Source organism: Pseudophryne corroboree, chromosome 4 (genome assembly GCF_028390025.1).
Source record: "Pseudophryne corroboree isolate aPseCor3 chromosome 4, aPseCor3.hap2, whole genome shotgun sequence".
In the NCBI taxonomy this organism is placed as follows: Eukaryota; Metazoa; Chordata; class Amphibia; order Anura; family Myobatrachidae; genus Pseudophryne; species Pseudophryne corroboree.
In genome coordinates this window covers 829,055,388-829,076,467 of record NC_086447.1, presented here as the reverse complement: position 1 = coordinate 829,076,467, position 21,080 = coordinate 829,055,388, and the positions used below count along the sequence as shown (strand labels likewise).

At 46.0% G+C, this 21,080-nt stretch overlaps 1 protein-coding gene across 2 annotated transcripts in view; it reads right to left on the bottom strand.

Moving 5' to 3' along the window:
• TASP1 (taspase 1) overlaps window positions 1–21,080 on the bottom strand; it is a 547,122-nt gene that overhangs the window by 97,087 nt on the left and 428,955 nt on the right. The window contains exon 15 of one of the 2 annotated variants that reach the window (XM_063918539.1): window positions 18,610–20,012. The exons of the other annotated variant lie outside the window; for it this stretch is intronic. Coding sequence (XP_063774609.1) covers window positions 19,920–20,012 — 93 coding nt within the window. The 3' untranslated portion in view covers window positions 18,610–19,919. Of the gene's footprint in view, window positions 1–18,609; window positions 20,013–21,080 lie in introns of those variants that run through there. 2 annotated transcript variants of the gene reach the window in all.

Genomic DNA, 21,080 nt, shown 5'->3' with positions numbered 1-21,080 from the left:
CACGCAACGAAAACGGCCATGACAGACCTGCGATTTCCCAGCTGCTGCTTATTAACTACCCAATAACACATCCAAATGGTCACTTTCTGTCAACCTTTTCTATGAAATCCTCATTGCTATCATGATTGCAGTGGCACATTTGCGCATAGCGATCGCAGCACATGCGCAGTCTACCGATAATTGCCCCATTGCGTATTAATTGGCCAATGTGTACGAACATGAATCAGGCCCAATGCCCCATTCCCTATGGGATGTAGCTACCATAGGTGCAGGGCGTGCAGCTGCTACTGGGGCCAGAGATGAGAGGGGCCACCTTCCCTGTCACGTGTGTTATATACATTTTTTCTCTAACGTCCTAAGTGGATGCTGGGGACTCCGTAAGGACCATGGGGAATAGCGGCTCCGCAGGAGACTGGGCACAAAGTAAAAGCTTTAGGACTAGCTGGTGTGCACTGGCTCCTCCCCCTATGACCCTCCTCCAAGCCTCAGTTAAGATTTTGTGCCCGAACGAGAAGGGTGCAATCTAGGTGGCTCTCCTGAGCTGCTTAGAGTAAAAGTTTAAATAGGTTTTTTTATTTTCAGTGAGACCTGCTGGCAACAGGCTCACTGCACCGAGGGACTAAGGGGAGAAGAAGCGAACTCACCTGCGTGCAGAGTGGATTGGGCTTCTTAGGCTACTGGACATTAGCTCCAGAGGGACGATCACAGGCCCAGCCATGGATGGGTCCCAGAGCCGCGCCGCCGTCCCCCTTACAGAGCCAGAAGACGGAAGAGGTCCGGAAAATCGGCGGCAGAAGACGTCCTGTCTTCAATAAGGTAGCGCACAGCACTGCAGCTGTGCGCCATTGCTCTCAGCACACTTCACACTCCGGTCACTGAGGGTGCAGGGCGCTGGGGGGGGGTGCCCTGAGATGCAATAAAAACACCTTTTTGGCAAAAAATACATCACATATAGCTCCTGGGCTATATGGATGTATTTAACCCCTGCCTATTTTTACATAAAAAAGCGGGAGAAAGGCCGCCGAAAAAGGGGCGGAGCCTATCTCCTCAGCACACTGGCGCCATTTTTTCCTCACAGCTCCGTTGGAGGAAGGCTCCCTGACTCTCCCCTGCAGTCCTGCACTACAGAAACAGGGTAAAACAAGAGAGGGGGGGGCACTAAATTGGCATATAAATATATACAGCAGCTATATTAGGGAAAAACACTTATATAAGGTTATCCCTGTATATATATAGCGCTCTGGTGTGTGCTGGCAAACTCTCCCTCTGTCTCCCCAAAGGGCTAGTGGGGTCCTGTCCTCTATCAGAGCATTCCCTGTGTGTGTGCTGTGTGTCGGTACGTTGTGTCGACATGTATGAGGAGGAAAATGGTGTGGAGGCGGAGCAATTGCCTGTGTTAGTGATGTCACCCCCTAGGGAGTCGACACCTGACTGGATGGTCTTATGGAAAGAATTACGTGATAGTGTCAGCACTTTACAAAAGACTGTTGACGACATGAGACAGCCGGCAAATCAGTTAATACCTGTACAGGCGTCTCAAACACCGTCAGGGGATCTAAAGCGCCCGTTACCTCAGGTCGATACAGACACAGACACGGACACTGACTCCAGTGTCGACGGTGAGGAAACAAACGTATTTTCCAGTAGGGCCACACGTTACATGATCACGGCAATGAAGGAGGTTTTGAACATTTCTGATACTACAAGTACCACAAAAAAGGGTATTATGTGGGGTGTGAAAAAACTACCCGTAGTTTTTCCCGAATCAGATGAATTAAATGAGGTGTGTGATGAAGCGTGGGTTTCCCCCGATAAAAAACTGCTAATTTCTAAAAAGTTATTGGCATTATACCCTTTCCCGCCAGAGGTTAGGGCGCGTTGGGAAACACCCCCTAGCGTAGATAAGGCGCTCACACGCTTATCAAAACAAGTGGCGTTACCGTCCCCTGATACGGCCGCCCTCAAGGAACCAGCTGATAGGAAGCTGGAAAATATCCTTAAAAGTATATACACACATACTGGTATTATACTGCGACCAGCAATCGCCTCAGCCTGGATGTGCAGTGCTGGGGTGGCTTGGTCGGATTCCCTGACTGAAAATATTGATACCCTGGACAGGGACAATATATTATTGACTATAGAGCATTTAAAGGATGCATTTCTATATATGCGAGATGCACAGAGGGATATTTGCACTCTGGCATCAAGAGTAAGTGCGTTGTCCATTTCTGCCAGAAGAGGATTATGGACGCGACAGTGGTCAGGGGATGCGGATTCCAAACGGCATATGGAAGTATTGCCGTATAAAGGGGAGGAGTTATTTGGGGTCGGTCTATCGGACCTGGTGGCCACGGCAACGGCTGGAAAATCCACCTTTTTACCCCAAGTCACCTCGCAGCAGAAAAAGATACCGTCTTTTCAGGCTCAGTCCTTTCGTCCCCATAAGGGCAAGCGGGCAAAAGGCCACTCATATCTGCCCCGGGGCAGAGGAAGGGGAAAAAGACTGCAGCAGACAGCCTCTTCCCACGAACAGAAGCCCTCCCCCGCTTCTGCCAAGTCCTCAGCATGACGCTGGGGCCTTACAAGCGGACTCAGGCACGGTGGGGGCCCGTCTCAAGAATTTCAGCGCGCAGTGGGCTCACTCGCAAGTGGACCCCTGGATCCTGCAGGTAGTATCTCAAGGGTACAAATTGGAATTCGAGACGTCTCCCCCTCGCCGGTTCCTGAAGTCTGCTTTACCAACGTCTCCCCCCGACAGGGAGGCGGTATTGGAAGCCATTCACAAGCTGTATTCCCAGCAGGTGATAATCAAGGTACCCCTCCCACAACAGGGAAAGGGGTATTATTCCACGCTGTTTGTGATACCGAAGCCGGACGGCTCGGTGAGACCCATTTTAAATCTGAAATCCTTGAACACTTACATAAAAAGGTTCAAGTTCAAGATGGAGTCACTCAGAGCAGTGATAGCGAACCTGGAAGAAGGGGACTATATGGTGTCTCTGGACATCAAGGATGCTTACCTCCATGTCCCAATTTGCCCTTCTCACCAAGGGTACCTCAGGTTTGTGGTACAGAACTGTCACTATCAGTTTCAGACGCTGCCGTTTGGATTGTCCACGGCACCCCGGGTCTTTACCAAGGTAATGGCCGAAATGATGATTCTTCTTCGAAGAAAAGGCGTCTTAATTATCCCTTACTTGGACGATCTCCTGATAAGGGCAAGGTCCAGAGAACAGTTAGTGGTCGGAGTAGCACTATCTCAAGTAGTACTACGACAGCACGGATGGATTCTAAATATTCCAAAATCGCAGCTGATTCCGACGACACGTCTGCTGTTCCTAGGGATGATTCTGGACACAGTACAGAAAAAGGTGTTTCTCCCGGAGGAGAAAGCCAAGGAGTTATCCGACCTAGTCAGGAACCTCCTAAGACCAGGCCAAGTGTCAGTACATCAATGCACAAGGGTCCTGGGAAAGATGGTGGCTTCTTACGAAGCGATTCCATTCGGCAGATTCCACGCAAGAACTTTTCAGTGGGATCTGCTGGACAAATGGTCCGGATCGCATCTTCAAATGCATCAGCGGATAACCCTGTCTCCAAGGACAAGGGTGTCTCTCCTGTGGTGGTTACAGAGTGCTCATCTCCTAGAGGGCCGCAGATTCGGCATTCAGGATTGGGTCCTGGTGACCACGGATGCCAGCCTGAGAGGCTGGGGAGCAGTCACACAGGGAAGAAATTTCCAGGGCTTGTGGTCAAGCATGGAAACGTCACTTCACATAAATATCCTGGAACTAAGGGCCATTTACAATGCCCTAAGTCAGGCAAGACCTCTGCTTCAGGGTCAGCCGGTGTTGATCCAGTCGGACAACATCACGGCAGTCGCCCACGTAAACAGACAGGGCGGCACAAGAAGCAGGAGGGCAATGATGGAAGTGGCAAGGATTCTTCGCTGGGCGGAGAATCATGTGATAGCACTGTCAGCAGTGTTCATTCCGGGAGTGGACAACTGGGATGCAGACTTCCTCAGCAGACACGATCTTCACCCGGGGGAGTGGGGACTTCACCCAGAAGTCTTCCACATGATTGTGAACCGTTGGGAAAAACCAAAGGTGGACATGATGGCGTCCCGCCTCAACAAAAAACTAGACAGATATTGCGCCAGGTCAAGGGACCCTCAGGCAATAGCGGTGGACGCTCTGGTATCACCGTGGGTGTACCAGTCAGTGTATGTGTTCCCTCCTCTGCCTCTCATACCCAAGGTACTGAGAATCATAAGAAGGAGAGGAGTAAGAACTATACTCGTGGCTCCGGATTGGCCAAGGAGGACTTGGTACCCGGAACTTCAAGAGATGCTCACGGAGGACCCGTGGCCTCTACCTCTAAGAAGGGACCTGCTCCAGCAGGGACCCTGTCTGTTCCAAGACTTACCGCGGCTGCGTTTGACGGCATGGCGGTTGAACGCCGGATCCTGAAGGAAAAAGGCATTCCGGATGAAGTCATCCCTACCCTGATCAAAGCCAGGAAGGATGTAACCGTGCAACATTATCACCGTATCTGGCAAAAATATGTTGCGTGGTGTGAGGCCAGGAAGGCCCCTACAGAGGAATTTCAACTGGGTCGTTTCCTGCATTTCCTGCAAACAGGACTGTCTATGGGCCTAAAATTAGGGTCCATTAAGGTTCAAATTTCGGCCCTGTCGATTTTCTTCCAAAAAGAACTAGCTTCACTTCCTGAAGTTCAGACGTTTGTCAAAGGGGTACTGCATATACAGCCTCCTTTTGTGCCTCCAGTGGCACCTTGGGATCTCAATGTGGTGTTGGGATTCCTAAAATCACATTGGTTTGAACCACTCACCACTGTGGACTTAAAATACCTCACATGGAAAGTGGTAATGCTGTTAGCCCTGGCTTCAGCCAGGCGTGTTTCAGAATTGGCGCCTTTATCTTATAAAAGCCCTTACCTAATTTTCCATACGGACAGGGCAGAATTGAGGACTCGTCCTCAATTTCTCCCTAAGGTGGTTTCAGCATTTCACTTGAACCAGCCTATTGTGGTGCCTGCGGCTACTAGGGATTTGGAAGATTCCAAGTTGCTGGACGTGGTCAGGGCCCTGAAAATATATGTTTCCAGGACGGCTGGAGTCAGAAAATCTGACTCGCTGTTTATCCTGTATGCACCCAACAAGCTGGGTGCTCCTGCTTCTAAGCAGACTATTGCTCGTTGGATTTGTAGTACAATTCAGCTTGCACATTCTGTGGCAGGCCTGCCACAGCCAAAATCTATAAAAGCCCATTCCACAAGGAAAGTGGGCTCATCTTGGGCGGCTGCCCGAGGGGTCTCGGCTTTACAACTTTGCCGAGCAGCTACTTGGTCAGGGGCAAACACGTTTGCTAAATTCTACAAATTTGATACCCTGGCTGAGGAGGACCTGGAGTTCTCTCATTCGGTGCTGCAGAGTCATCCGCACTCTCCCGCCCGTTTGGGAGCTTTGGTATAATCCCCATGGTCCTTACGGAGTCCCCAGCATCCACTTAGGACGTTAGAGAAAATAAGAATTTACTTACCGATAATTCTATTTCTCATAGTCCGTAGTGGATGCTGGGCGCCCATCCCAAGTGCGGATTGTCTGCAATACTTGTACATAGTTATTGTTACAAAATCGGGTTATTATTGTTGTGAGCCATCTTGTCAGAGGCTCCTTTGTTATCATGCTGTTAACTGGGTTCAGATCACAGGTTGTACGGTGTGATTGGTGTGGCTGGTATGAGTCTTACCCGGGATTCAAAATCCTTCCTTATTGTGTACGCTCGTCCGGGCACAGTATCCTAACTGAGGCTTGGAGGAGGGTCATAGGGGGAGGAGCCAGTGCACACCAGCTAGTCCTAAAGCTTTTACTTTGTGCCCAGTCTCCTGCGGAGCCGCTATTCCCCATGGTCCTTACGGAGTCCCCAGCATCCACTACGGACTATGAGAAATAGAATTATCGGTAAGTAAATTCTTATTTTTTTACCACTGGGTGATACATAATGCCTTGGGGTCTATAATATATCTAAGTATGCCTTTGGACCTGCTCATTGCAATTTAGTATAAAATTAACTGGAGAGCAGTATACTGTTACATAATAAGAACTGGGGCACTATAATACAAAGCGGAGGCACTATAGTGTGGCATAATATCAACTGGGGACACTATGTCATAATGTGAAGTGAGGATTTTGTGTTGCTAAATGTGTACTGGCAGCCCTATAATGTGACATAATGTGAACTAGGGCATTACTATGGGGGTAAAAAATAAGCTAGGGTGCTACTATGTGGCATAACATTACCAACTGCCACGGGGAGGTGTCTTCCTAGACAGGGGCCCCCTACAAATGTTGCTAAGGGGCCCGCAAAATTATAATTATGCCCCTGCCCATCATCCACCACTAGGCAATAGTGCCATTTGCTTTTTTACTGGAATATTGCAATAAATATTGATTACTTAGAAGTAATAGTTAACTCTTTTATATATATATATATATATATATATTAGAATGTGTCACTAATTTTTTTCAATTGTGTCATTTTCTAAACAAAATACAACACATCCATTTTTTTAAAATGAACAATATATTATTTTAAGTAATCACCATTTGCTGCAATAATCTTGTATTAGCGTTCTTCTTCCTTAGAATGGATATTGCCTTCAGCTGCAGTGGTGATAATGCAGGGTCTGGGCTGCAGAAAATGCAGTGGTGAAGCACCTGTTATAAACTTCAAAGAGATACTCTTATGGTCGTCGCTTTCTACACAGCATGAAAAATTGTGAGAGTTCCCTTTGAAGTTTGATGCAGACAGAGCATTGTATTGTCAAAGGCAACTCGGAGTCCGTGCAGAATTAAGGGAACTGACAGCACCCATTGTGACGAAGAAATCCAGACTGTCATCTGAACAATTTACATATTTGTTAAATAATAATAAAGCCCCCCCATTAATATAGTGTGACAGTATTGCTGTAAAGCTACAGTAGCTGCGTAAATAGAGACAGGTTGTATTCTAGACTCAGAAGTCAGTATGGGTTACCAGCCCCTCATCCCCTTGTTATATGACAATTCCATTACGCTTACAGGCTCCATGACACGTGGTCATTTCTAAAATAAGATATTTACATTTACAGTATGCTTTGCATTGAAATACTGTAATGCATGAAAGGAGATTCGAGGACATGTTCCATAACAAACTAAATCTTTCCGAGAAGGGCTCCTGTCAGGTTTACGTTGGTAACAGGGATAGACCACTCATATATAAAATAATATCATTATATTTTGTCTTGAAAACTCTGGTAGAGACCACATACTTAGGCCCAAATGAAATTAGCCCTGGGTTCCGTTAGTGCAGGTAAACAAATCCGGGACTATGACTTTTTGCTATTCAATAAGAAAACCGTGTTAGGTCAACACAGATCTCAATGGGAGTTAACGCAGAGTTTAGTGTGCAGCCGCTGAGTAGGGAAAAACCTTTATTTTAAGGTAAAAATTTCAGGACACTGTGAAGAACCTCAGGAACCTCCGTTGCTGGAAGCAAATGCCTGTTCCTTAGGTGAAGTACAGTAGGACTATTATGTTACTTTGTTTACTTTTCTGTAATATTTACATTGTCATTATAATATTCATGTGTGGCGGTTATAATTTATAAAGTAATGTCAACTTTTTGTGACTTCAATAAAAACATTTATGGAAAAAAACAAGATTTAATTTAGTAAGTTAGCTATAAATTAGCTGGTGGGATGGAGAAGGTGTAGTAAGATCAAATGGCATCCACTCTGCACAGTCCACACACATTCACACATTTCTTCTCATTCTTCACTTTCCCTTCCTCTTGATCCTGGTTCATCATTGCTGTGTGACCATATCATACAGCCCACCAGGACGACTCTTCAATAGATAGGCATGGATACACAAGGAAAGGTGCTATTTCCTTATAGATTGTAAGATTGTGAGCAGGGCCTTCCTACCTCTATGACTGTTTGTTATTACCCAGTTTTGTTATATCATTGTTATTCCCAATTGTAACGGAATTTGCTGCGCTATATAAGAAACTGTTAATAAATAAATAAGATGCATGGGCATTATCTGCCGTATAAGTAGGAGCTCAACCTTTTCCTCCCTGAAAATGGACTTGAATTCTCCGGCTGGTTGCAGACGCAGTTAAGGGCATAACTATAACCACAGTCCATGAGACTACTATGATGCCTAGAAGTACAGAATGCCCTAACCCACATGGGACAAATTGTATCTTATGCCGGCTACACATCAGAACGATGTGTAGGCGGCTGATGCAATGGACGATGGGACCCTACATAGACAAGTGCATACACATGTGCACAATGCAGAGGACTATAGCACAATCTAATACGGCAAGCTGCATTGAGCCAGGTACACACTACAGCGATGTCAGAATGATTTGCCGTTTAGTAACGATAAATAGTCTACATTGTGTATTGTGTACGCCCAATTTGTGCACTCCTGCTGTGGCTAGTGACGTCGTCCAGTCGGCCTTACTGCAGGGAAGATGGAAGATAGTGCTAATGACCCAATGCAGTGTAAATGAAGGCCAGAACCATGGCCCTCATTCCGAGTTGTTCGCTCGTTGCCGATTTTCGCTATATTGCGATTAGTCGCTTACTGCGCATGCGCAAGGTTCGCAGAGCGCATGCGGTTAGTTATTTTACACAAAAGTTAGGTATTTTACTCACGGCATAATGAAGCTTTTTCATCGTTCTGATGATCGTACTGTGATTGACAGGAAGTGGGTGTTTCTGGGCGGAAACTGTCCGTTTTCTGGGCGTGTGCGAAAAAACGCTGGCGTTTCTGGGAAAAACGCGGGAGTGTCTGAAGAAACGGGGGAGTGAAGTCAAACCAGGAACGAAACTGACTGAACTAATCGCAATGGCTGAGTAAGTCTCGAGCTACTCAGAAACTGCTAAGAAATTTCTATTCGCAATTCTGCTAATCTTTCGTTCGCAATTCTGCTATGCTAAGATACACTCCCAGAGGGCGGCGGCTTAGCGTGTGCAATGCTGCTAAAAGCAGCTAGCAAACGAACAACTCGGAATGAGGGCCCATGTTCCGTTCTTCATATGTGTATGGCCAATCTCTGCTGGTCCAGGCCAAATCGAATTTGGCCAGACCATCACGAAGACTAGGCGTTGCTGTAATGTGTACCGGCCTAAGCGATATCGTCTGGTTGACCCTTCAGCAGGGCCGACCACAAGATGTCATCTGCGACGGCAGGAGCGCACATATTGGGCATACACACTTAATGATTATTTGTTGTTTCGGACCAATAATTTTCTAGTGTGTACCCACCGTTACAGTATAAACCTTACATAGGACGCGATGCAATGGCGTCCGAGATCGCGGGAGATGCCAGCCGATCTCGGATATCTTTTTAAAGGGGCAAAAAATGCTCCTTTAAACAAAAAATGTTCAAGATCGCCAGCATCCCGCACCTCTAAAAGCTTGGGCACCATTACAACCTGCCGATGGCTTCGTAAACATAATGAGGCTAAAATAGCACATATATGTATATATGAAAGAAAGGGATGGGGGGTAGCGACCAATGGTGTCTATAAATAATTACAAGATATTTAAAAAAAATTATAAACATTTATTTAAAATTTTAACAAAACTTTTTCTAAAAATGGGATAAAAAGCAATTACACATTCATATAAAAATAATAAAGTGCAAAAGTATAAAAGTGCTTATCTGAGTCAGAAGTCAATTTGATCCTCAACGCGTTTCGTCACACAGACTTTATCAAGTGGTGGTCTGTGTGACGAAACGCGTTGGGGATCAAATTGACCTCTGACTCAGATAAGCACTTTAATACTTTTGCACTTTATTATTTTTATATGAATGTGTAATTGCTTTTTATCCCATTTTTAGAAAAAGTTTTGTTAAAATTTTAAATAAATGTTTATAAATTTTAAAAATATCTTGTAATTATTTATAGACACCATTGGTCGCTACCCCCCATCCCTTTCTTTCATAAACTTAATTATTTCAGGAGTTTACCATCCCGGTTTCATTGGGGGGACCAGCTGACGCCCTACATATAGGGAGTGTTAATATAGCCTAGATATACTTGTTGGGTTAAAAAGGATTTTATTTCCACCTGTGGCACAGTATTTTCCCTTTTTTCTGCGATATATGTATATATATTGTATATAGTTAGAAATGCAAACAGAACTCTGCCCTTTTGGATCATGACTAAGAACGGAGCACACGTCTTGGTTGCTGTGACTGTATGGTGGCGTAGAAGGTTCCACACACAAATTATACCCCAGAGTGCTATTAACCCAACCTCCTCCTTAAATGAGAAGCATTTGCACTTTAGCGTTGGGAAAATACATTTATAATCACGGTTTGACCAATGTAATGGAATCCTTTAAACACACAGATGACATATGAAAAGCAGCCTAGTATCACCTCACCCTCAGTGTAATTTAAAACATTTAAGTATAAATTAAGAGACACTTTAGGAGGACAAATGGAAATGTTTAGATAATTGATGGCGGAGGGCAAAGTGGTGATAGGAAAGACTTTGATGTGAGATTTGTACTGTTTTCATCCGGAACATTTTCCAGAGTGTCCGCCAATTCCACAAATGTTAATACAGACTGCTTCCGAAGGCAGGGAGGTGAGCGTACACTATGAAATGAACTAGTCGGCAAGTAGGACTACTTGCACAAAAAACAAAAAAAACACTGCTAACCCGCATTCTTGGTGGCTTGTAAATTGGCTTTTTTATTTTGTAACTTTTAAAACTTTTTTTGGTTGTTCAGGTGAACTGTCTTTTTCTGTGTTATATCCTTAAGTCCTTGTTTATTTGCTTGTATTTATATGTTCACTTCTTACCTAACACCATCTAGACATGTTTCTTGGTCCTGTGTATATCTTTACCTGCTTTGGCACTTTCTGACATTTGTGAACTCATTTTGGATCTTGTGACCATAGAACGTATATTTGTTTTAGTTTGGATGCTTGACTACCTAATATGTCATGTCCGCTTTTTTAATGCTCTTTTTGTTTTCTACATGGTTGCTATGCCAACACCGGAGTACTTTGCAGTTTTCCCGAAGTATTGGCAAATAATTTAGCCATTCGAGTAAACAGACAATATATATATATCGCAAGTCCGTTGGCTGGTGTGTATCTCTGCCATGTCATGAACGATGTTGCTCACATACCTATCGTGTCGGCTGTGCAGCACAGCCGACGCCCGATATAGGACCTAATTCACTAAGGATTGCAAATGCACAGTTGCTCAGCGCAGCTTAAGCTTTCTTAGCCTTGCCATCGCAATGTGGCTTCAGAGGCCAAAGTAACTGCATCTTGCGATGCAGTCATTGGCCTCGCCCAGAAAACGGGGGTGACACACTCCTGTTATCCCCAACGTCGGCCTCCTCCGCCCCCATTCCTCCCCACAACGGGCCTCTGCCTGTCAATCAGGCAGAGGTGTTTCTATATCTGTGCCGCAATCGCAGGACTCATTCTGCGCAGGATTCAAACATTGGGGAAATGCAGCAAGACTGATAAAAATGTATGCACTTAAACGTTCGATAGGTCAGCCAGGTGTGTACCCAGCTTTATGTTATCTCCACTTTGCTAAATATGCAGACACTGCATTTCTATGATTTAGTTGTTTGCCATGACGCTGTTGCGCTACTTTCAGCCTCCGAAGTTCCGGGTCCTGGTGCGGATGGCGTGGCTTTACAGGTGAGCAGATTACCTTTTGATTTTAACAGGTATATATGATGCTTAGATTTACCATGTTACAAGTCCATGAGGAAGGTGCAGGGAAAGCACTGAAACATCTGTCAGGCAGATTGTAACATGTGGATGAGGGGCAGACTTTGTTTGACCATCCTGACATTTTGCTAAGTATTTAGTATATGGATTTAAATAAGATTTTACTCACCGGTAAATCTATTTCTCGTAGTCCGTAGTAGATGCTGGGTACTCCGTAAGGACCATGGGGAATAGACGGGCTCCGCAGGAGACTGGGCACTCTTTGAAGAAAGATTAGGTACTACATCTGGTGTGCACTGGCTCCTCCCTCTATGCCATTCCTCCAGACCTCAGTTAGGGAAACTGTGCCCGGAAGAGCTGACATTACTAGGATAGGATTTGGAATCCAGGGTAAGACTCATACCAGCCACACCAATCACACCGAACAACTCGTGATAACTATACCCAGTTGAACAATAACTGAGCCTCATTAAACAGATGGCTCAGAACAAAAAACCCTATAGTTAAGCAATAACTATATACAAGTATTGCAGAAGTCCGCACTTGGGACGGGCTCCCAGCATCCACTACGGACTACGAGAAATAGATTTACCGGTGAGTAAAATCTTATTTTCTCTGACGTCCTAGTGGATGCTGGGTACTCCGTAAGGACCATGGGGATTATACCAAAGCTCCCAAACGGGCGGGAGAGTGCGGATGACTCTGCAGCACCGAATGAGCAAACTCAAGGTCCTCCTCAGCCAGGGTATCAAACTTGTAGAATTTTGCAAACGTGTTTGATCCCGACCAGGTAGCAGCTCGGCAAAGTTGTAAAGCCGAGACCCCTCGGGCAGCCGCCCAAGAAGAGCCCACCTTCCTCGTGGAATGGGCTTTGACTGATTTTGGATGCGGCAGTCCAGCCGCAGAATGTGCAAGTTGAAACGTGCTACACATCCAGCGAGCAATAGTCTGCTTAGAAGCAGGAGCACCCAGCTTGTTGGGTGCATGCAGGATAAACAGCGAGTCAGTTTTTCGGACTCTAGCCGTCCTGGAAACATAGATTTTCAGGGCCCGGACTACATCCAGCAACTTGGAAGCCTCCAAGTCCCGAGTAGCCGCAGGCACCACAATAGGTTGGTTCAAATGAAACGCTGATACCACCTTAGGGAGAAATTGGGGACGAGTCCTCAATTCTGCCCTGTCCATATGGAAGATCAGATAGGGGCTTTTACATGACAAAGCCGCCAATTCTGACACACGCCTAGCCGAAGCCAAGGCCAAAAGCATGACCACTTTCCACGTGAGATATTTCAACTCCACGGTCTGAAGTGGCTCAAACCAATGTGATTTTAGGAAATCCAACACAACGTTGAGATCCCAAGGTGCCACTGGAGGCACAAAAGGGGGCTGAATATGCAGCACTCCCTTAACAAACGTCTGAACTTCAGGCAGTGAAGCCAGTTCTTTTTAAAAGAAAATAGACAGGGCCAAAATCTGGACTTTAATGGATCCCAATTTTAGGCCCATAGTCACTCCTGACTGTAGGAAGTGCAGAAATCGACCCAGCTGAAATTCTTCTGTTGGGGCCTTCATAGCCTCACACCAAGCAACATATTTTCGCCATATGCGGTGATAATGTTTTGCTGTCACATCCTTCCTAGCTTTTATCAGCGTAGGAATGACTTCAACCGGAATGCCCTTCTCCATCAGGATCTGGCGTTCAACCGCCATGCCGTCAAACGCAGCCGCGGTAAGTCTTGAAACAGACAGGGCCCCTGCTGGAGCAGGTCCTGTCGGAGCGGCAGAGGCCAAGGGTCCTCTGAGATCATTTCTTGTAGTTCCGGGTACCAAGTCCTTCTTGGCCAATCCGGAACGATGAGTATAGTTCTTACTCCTCTCTTTCTTATTATCCTCAGTACCTTTGGTATGAGAGGAAGAGGAGGGAACACATAAACTGACCGGTACACCCACGGTGTCACTAGAGCGTCCACAGCTATCGCCTGAGGGTCCCTTGACCTGGCGCAATATCTTTTTAGCTTTTTGTTGAGGCGGGACGCCATCATGTCCACCTGTGGCCTTTCCCAACGATTTACAATCAGCTGGAAGACTTCTGGATGAAGCCCCCACTCTCCCGGGTGGAGGTCGTGCCTGCTGAGGAAGTCTGCTTCCCAGTTGTCCACTCCCGGAATGAACACTGCTGACAGTGCTATCACGTGATTTTCCGCCCATCGGAGAATCCATGTGGCTTCTGCCATCGCCATCCTGCTTCTTGTGCCGCCCTGTCGGTTTACATGGGCGACCGCCGTGATGTTGTCTGACTGAATCAGCACCGGCTGGTTTTGAAGCAGGGGTTTTGCTTGACTTAGGGCATTGTAAATGGCCCTTAGTTCCAGAATATTTATGTGTAGGGAAGCCTCCTGACTCGACCATTGTCCTTGGAAGTTTCTTCCCTGAGTGACTGCCCCCCAACCTCGGAGGCTTGCATCCGTGGTCACCAGGACCCAGTCCTGTATGCCGAATCTGCGGCCCTCGAGAAGATGAGCACTCTGCAGCCACCACAGCAGAGACACCCTGGCCCTCGGGGACAGGGTGATCAGCCGATGCATCTGAAGATGTGATCCGGACCACTTGTCTAACAGATCCCACTGAAAGATCCTTGCATGGAACCTGCCGAAGGGAATCGCTTCGTAAGAAGCTACCATCTTTCCCAGGACTCGCGTGCAGTGATGCACCGACACCTGGTTTGGTTTCAGGAGGTCTCTGACCAGAGATGACAACTCCTTGGCCTTCTCCTCCGGGAGAAACACCTTCTTCTGTTCTGTGTCCAGAATCATGCCCAAGAACAGCAGACGCGTGGTAGGAACCAGCTGCGACTTTGGGATATTCAGAATCCAGCCGTGCTGTTGTAGCACTTCCTGAGATAGTGCTACTCCGACCAACAACTGCTCCTTGGACCTTGCCTTTATAAGGAGATTGTCCAAGTACGGGATAATTATAACTCCCTTCTTTCGAAGGAGTATCATCATTTCGGCCATTACCTTGGTAAATACCCTCGGTGCCGTGGACAGACCAAACGGCAATGTCTGGAATTGGTAATAGCAGTCCTGTACCACAAACCTGAGGTACTCCTGGTGAGGTGCGTAAATGGGGACATGTAGGTAAGCATCCTTGATGTCCAGTGATACCATATAATCCCCCTCTTCCAGGCTTGCAATAACCGCCCTCAGCGATTCCATTTTGAACTTGAACTTTCTTATATAAGTGTTCAAGGATTTCAAATTTAGAATGGGTCTCACCGAACCGTCTGGTTTCGGTACCACAAACATTGTGGAATAGTAACCCCGTCCCTGTTGAAGGAGGGGAACTTTGATTATCACCTGCTGGAGGTACAGCTTGTGAATTGCCGCCAGTACTACCTCCCTGTCCTGGGGAGTAGCTGGCAAGGCTGATTTGAGGTAACGGCGAGGGGGAGACGTCTCGAACTCCAGCTTGTATCCCTGAGATACCACTTGTAGAACCCAGAGATCCACCTGTGAGCGAACCCACTGGTCGCTGAAGTTCCGGAGACGGGCCCCCACCGCACCTGGCTCCACATGTGGAGCCCCAGCGTCATGCGGTGGACTTAGTGGAAGCAGGGGAGGATTTTTGTTCTTGGGAACTGGCTGTCTGGTGCAGCTTTTTCCCTCTACCCCTGCCTCTGGGCAGAAAGGACGCGCCTCTAACCCGCTTTCCTTTCTGAGGCCGAAAGGACTGTACTTGATAATACGGTGCTTTCTTAGGCTGTGAGGGAACCTGAGGTAAAAAAGTCGACTTCGCAGCTGTTGCTGTGGATACGAGGTCCGAGAGACCGTCCCCAAACAATTCCTCACCCTTATAAGGCAAAACTTCCATGTGCCTTTTAGAATCAGCATCACCTGTCCACTGCCGAGTCCATGATACTCTCCTGGCAGAAATGGACATTGCATTAATTCTAGATGCCAGCCGGCAAATGTCCCTCTGTGCATCCCTCATATATAAGACTACGTCTTTAATATGCTCTATGGTTAGCAAAATAGTGTCCCTGTCAAGGGAATCAATGTTATCAGACAGGGAATCAGACCACGCTGCTGCAGCACTACACATCCATGCTGACGCAATAGCAGGTCTCAGTATAGTACCTGAGTGTGTATACACAGACTTCAGGATAGCCTCCTGCTTTCTATCTGCAGGCTCCTTTAAGGCGGCCGTATCCTGAGAAGGCAGTGCCACCTTTTTTGATAAGCGTGTGAGCGCCTTGTCCACCTTAGGGGATGTCTCCCAGCGTAACCTATCCGTTGGCGGGAAAGGGTACGCCATTAGTAACCGCTTAGAAATTACTAGTTTCTTATCTGGGGAACCCCACGCTTCTTCACACAATTCATTTGACTCATCAGATGGGGGAAAAGTCACTGGCTGCTTTTTCTCCCCAAACATAATACCATATTTTGTGGTAACCGGGTTAATGTCAGAAATGTGCAACACATTTTTCATTGCCGTAATCATGCATCGGATGGCCCTAGTGGACTGTACATTTGTCTCATCCTCGTCGACACTGGAGTCAGACTCCGTGTCGACATCTGTGTCTGCCATCTGAGGTAGCGGGCGTTTTTGAGCCCCTGATGGCCTCTGAGATGCCTGGGCAGGCGCGGGCTGAGATGCCGGCTGTCCCAAAGCTACGTCATCGAACCTTTTATGCAAGGAGTTGACACTGTCGGTTAATACCTTCCACATATCCATCCACTCAGGTGTCGGCCCCGCAGGGGGCGACATCACACTTATCGGCACCTGCTCCGCCTCCACGTAAGCGTCCTCATCAAACATGTCGACACAGCCGTACCGACACACCGCACACACACACAGGGAATGCTCTGACTGAGGACAGGACCCCACAAAGCCCTTTGGGGAGACAGAGAGAGAGTATGCCAGCACACACCAGAGCGCTATATAACAGAGGGATATACACTATACACAAAGTGAATTTTCCCCCAATAGCTGCTCTCTTTTTTACCCTTTCTGTAGTGTATACTGCAGGGGAGAGCCTGGGGAGCGTCCTTCCAGCGGAGCTGTGAAGAGAAAATGGCGCTGGCTGTGCTGAGGAAGATAGCCCCGCCCCTTCAGCGGCGGGCTTCTCCCGCTTTTTTAATGAAAATTATGGAGGGGGATTAGGCACATATACAGTATAGAACTGTATTATGTGCAGTTTGCCATTAAGGTATACTAATTGCAGCCCAGGGCGCCCCCCCCCAGCGCCCTGCACCCACCAGTGACCGGAGCGTGTGGTGTGCTGTGGGAGCAATGGCGCACAGCTGCAGTGCTGTGCGCTACCTTATTGAAGACCGGAGTCTTCAGCCGCCGATTTTCTCCGGTATCTTCCGTCTTCTGGCTCTGCAAGGGGGACGGCGGCGCGGCTCCGGGAACGGACGATCGAGGTCGGGCCCTGTGTTCGATCCCTCTGGAGCTAATGGTGTCCAGTAGCCTTAGAAGCACAAGCTAGCTGCAAGCAGGTAGGTTTGCTTCTCTCCCCTAAGTCCCACGTAGCAGTGAGTCTGTTGCCAGCAGATCTCACTGAAAATAAAAAACCTAACAAATACTTTCTTTATAGTGAACTCAGGAGAGCCCACTAAGTGCATCCAGCTCTGGCCGGGCACAGATTCTAACTGAGGTCTGGAGGAGGGGCATAGAGGGAGGAGCCAGTGCACACCAGATGTAGTACCTAATCTTTCTTTAAAGAGTGCCCAGTCTCCTGCGGAGCCCGTCTATTCCCCATGGTCCTTACGGAGTACCCAGCATCCACTAGGACGTCAGAGAAATTGGATGTATGCTGCCAGACATCTGTATGTTGCTCTCGAGTATATATGCACTTTAACTTATACTGCTGACATCATGGGATGCAGCCACAATGCCGGCTGAAATACAGACACTGGAATCCCGACAGGCGTCAGAATTCAAACGGCGGAACTCCGAAAACGCCGGGAGACCGACGCTGGAATCCTGACAGCCGGCATACTGACAGTAAGTATACCTGGCAGCTTAGGTTTAGGGCCGAGGGAAGGGGGGTGGGTTAGGTTTAGAAGGCTCCAGGTGTTAGGGTGCGGGGGGAGGGGGAGTTAGGGTTAGGCGTGGGGGAGGGAGGGTTAGGCACCCCCGGGGGTGGTTAGGGTCAGGCTGCAGGGAAGGAAGGGTTAGGTTTAGGCAGCGGGAAGGGGGACTTAGATTTAGCCAACTCCTGGGGAGGTGGGGGGGTTTGTAAGGGACAGGCACCAAGGAGGAAGGTTAGGGTTAGGCTGAGGGAAAAGAGGGTTAGGGGATAGGTGTGCCAAGCTTGTGGCAACATATTCAAAAAGACTTGAGGCTGTAATTGCTGCAAAAGTGCATCAACAAAGTATTGAGCAAAGGCTGTGAATACTTATGTACATGTGATTTCTTGGTTTTTTATTTTTAATAAATTTGCAAAAACTTTTTTCACGTTGTCATTATGGGGTATTGAGTGTAGAATTTTGAGGGAAAAAGTGAAGCGCTGTGAATCCGGATGCACTGTGTATATATGTTTATATATACATAAAGTATTTATTTTTCTTGCATTTGTGGTTCTCCTGGTTTACTTTTTTATGCACAAAATACAAATTGATAGGAGCAAGACGAATGAAAACTAAAACAGGTCAAGCAGGATAAATATTACAATGTAGTGTAAACTGTTCATCAATTCATTAACATTTTATATTAATACAGATATTATTATTTACATGTCATATAATTGTGCAAAAAAACTGATATTTGACACCTACAGTACACTTGGAAAAATCTTGAAAACACAATAAAATGTATATTAATAGGTGACTTTATTTGCAGTCTTATAAAATAGATTTAAACAAACAGGTTATATTCCGTTCAAGTACATAGACTTTTACATACTTTGTACATTTTTACTATAGTACTTTGTGTTACCTCTTTTACAGAGGGTATCCGGACTCTAGGTCGACACACATTAGGTCGACAGTGAGTAGGTCAACACAGGAAATAGGTCGACATGGAAAAAGGTCAACATGAGTTTTTCACATTTTTTTTTTACACATTTTCATACTTTATGATCCACGTGGAGTACAATAGGGAATGGTAACCTGTGCCGAGCGCAGCAATAGTGGAGCAAGGCACTCTGACCGAAGCATGGCTAGCGAACACGGTGCACTAATTGGGGTTCCCCGTCACTTTACGAAGAAAACGACACCTAAAAAACATAAAAAACTCATGTCGACCTTTTTCCTGTCGACCCTCTCACTGTCGCCCAATAGGTGTCGACCTAGACACTGTCGATCCTGAGTCCCATACCCTTTACAGAGAACATCAATGTTCAAGAGTTGAAATATTGCCCAGAAGTACTAGCAAATATTTGTCATATAAGATCACCAATTTGTTTGTAATCCCATCTAAAATATACTGTAAATTTAAATAGACTTGATATAAGGTTCTGATTTTTTTTTTTTACTTAAAACTATTGTGTATATTTCCTAGTCAAATATATGTGCATACAACAATAAATATGATTTCCATGACTCCCAAGTAAATTAAATGTTAGGTTGCCACTCACCTTAATTGCGGGGAAATAACGTACTCAAAGATTCAAACAATGCAAAAGAACAGGCACTGCCCATTATAAATTAAATGGAGATGGGGTAAAAGTAATTAAATTCACCATAAAAAAAACTGCACAATTATCTACACAAGAGCCATAGGTATGAGAGGAGATTAACAGAAACACATTATTACTCAACAAATCTGGAATTTAAAGGGAAAATATAATTAGGTAACATATAGCATCCAAAATGTAAAACAGGCACTATACTGTGGAAGCTAAAATAACAAATTATTCAAGGAAAAGGAGATGTACAGTTCACACTAAGTCCAATAAGTACAAACAGGTTTAGGTCTACTGTAAGTGTATTATTATAAAGACGCCATCACAGTGGCACGATAGGAGACTACAGGTTACAGGTTCAGCTTATACAGTGTATATTGTGCAATGACAAGAGACTGAGGATAAGAGAGTTTCAGACAGTTGTTGGAATACAGAAAAACATTTCCATGAGTGAGTTATCAGTGTGGAAGAAGCTGGAAAAGCAGGAAGAGTCTGGTTCAGCTGAGGGAACTCTCCAGTCTGCACACACCACCTTCAATGGCTACAGACTGTCCAGCTACTGCACCAGGAGGAAGCCTGGAAATGTGTGTCTAAAAGAAGCAACAGAAGAAACTAGTGTCATTAATCATACAATAATACAAAGTACTGTAGTCACTACAGCAAAGACAAAAAGAACCTTTCATATTCTACATCTATATCTCACTGCAAATCTTATTGTTACAAGATAACAGATTATTTATCATTGCCGGAGAGAAGGTGGCAGTAACTATCATCCTAGTACTAATATTGTTAGTACTGTTGCCAATTAACTTTAATTTAGCTGAAGCACCGGTAACTAGGCTAACCTTTTGTTAAATAAGTCCGAAGGCTCAACCCAATTAGCCGCGATGATCTTGCGAGTGCGAGTCATCGCAGCAGTGGCCACACTTTACAGCGGCCCGAACTGGCACAAAAGTGCTCACTGCAACATAGGGCTCCGAGCGAAAACAGCCTGCGAAGGGTGCGAGATCGGGTGCTGTTTGCTGCGTTTCGGCAACTGCACATTGCACCCTTCGCAATTTATTGGATTGAGCTGCATGCAAGAAATTTCCTTTTCTGGTGAAAACTGCCTCATAAATAAGCAGTTCTTTGATTATATTGTATATATTTAAAACTCAGTGTCCGTGGTACTAACCCAGTAATACTTTATACCAACAATGTAATGGCTCTTGTCACTGAACTTCCATGTCACATAAAAAGGCGAAGAAAGAAAGAAACTGCATTGGACTGCCTTCTAGTATCTTGAGCGGTGATTGCAACATGTTTATGAATAATGCAACGCCTTTGAACTCCACCAAAGGTACACTAGTAACATCAAAGAAGATGTGTGGCCTGTTTCTGAGCAGCAAGCCAACACTGGACGCCCGCTACAAAATATGGGCTTGATTCTGATTTGGGAATAAAGTAAGAAAGAGCAAGTAACTGAGTACATGGAAAAACCATGATATGCAAGGGGAGCACATACATATTGTTTTTTCTGCATGTAGGATAAATATTGGCTGCTTTTGAATGAAGCCCACAAATGCTGGGCAGCTTTATTATGACACTGCAATTTAGATTTGAGTTTGGACACACCCCTCCTAGATCTAAATCTATCTGCACATGTTACATCCGCCCCA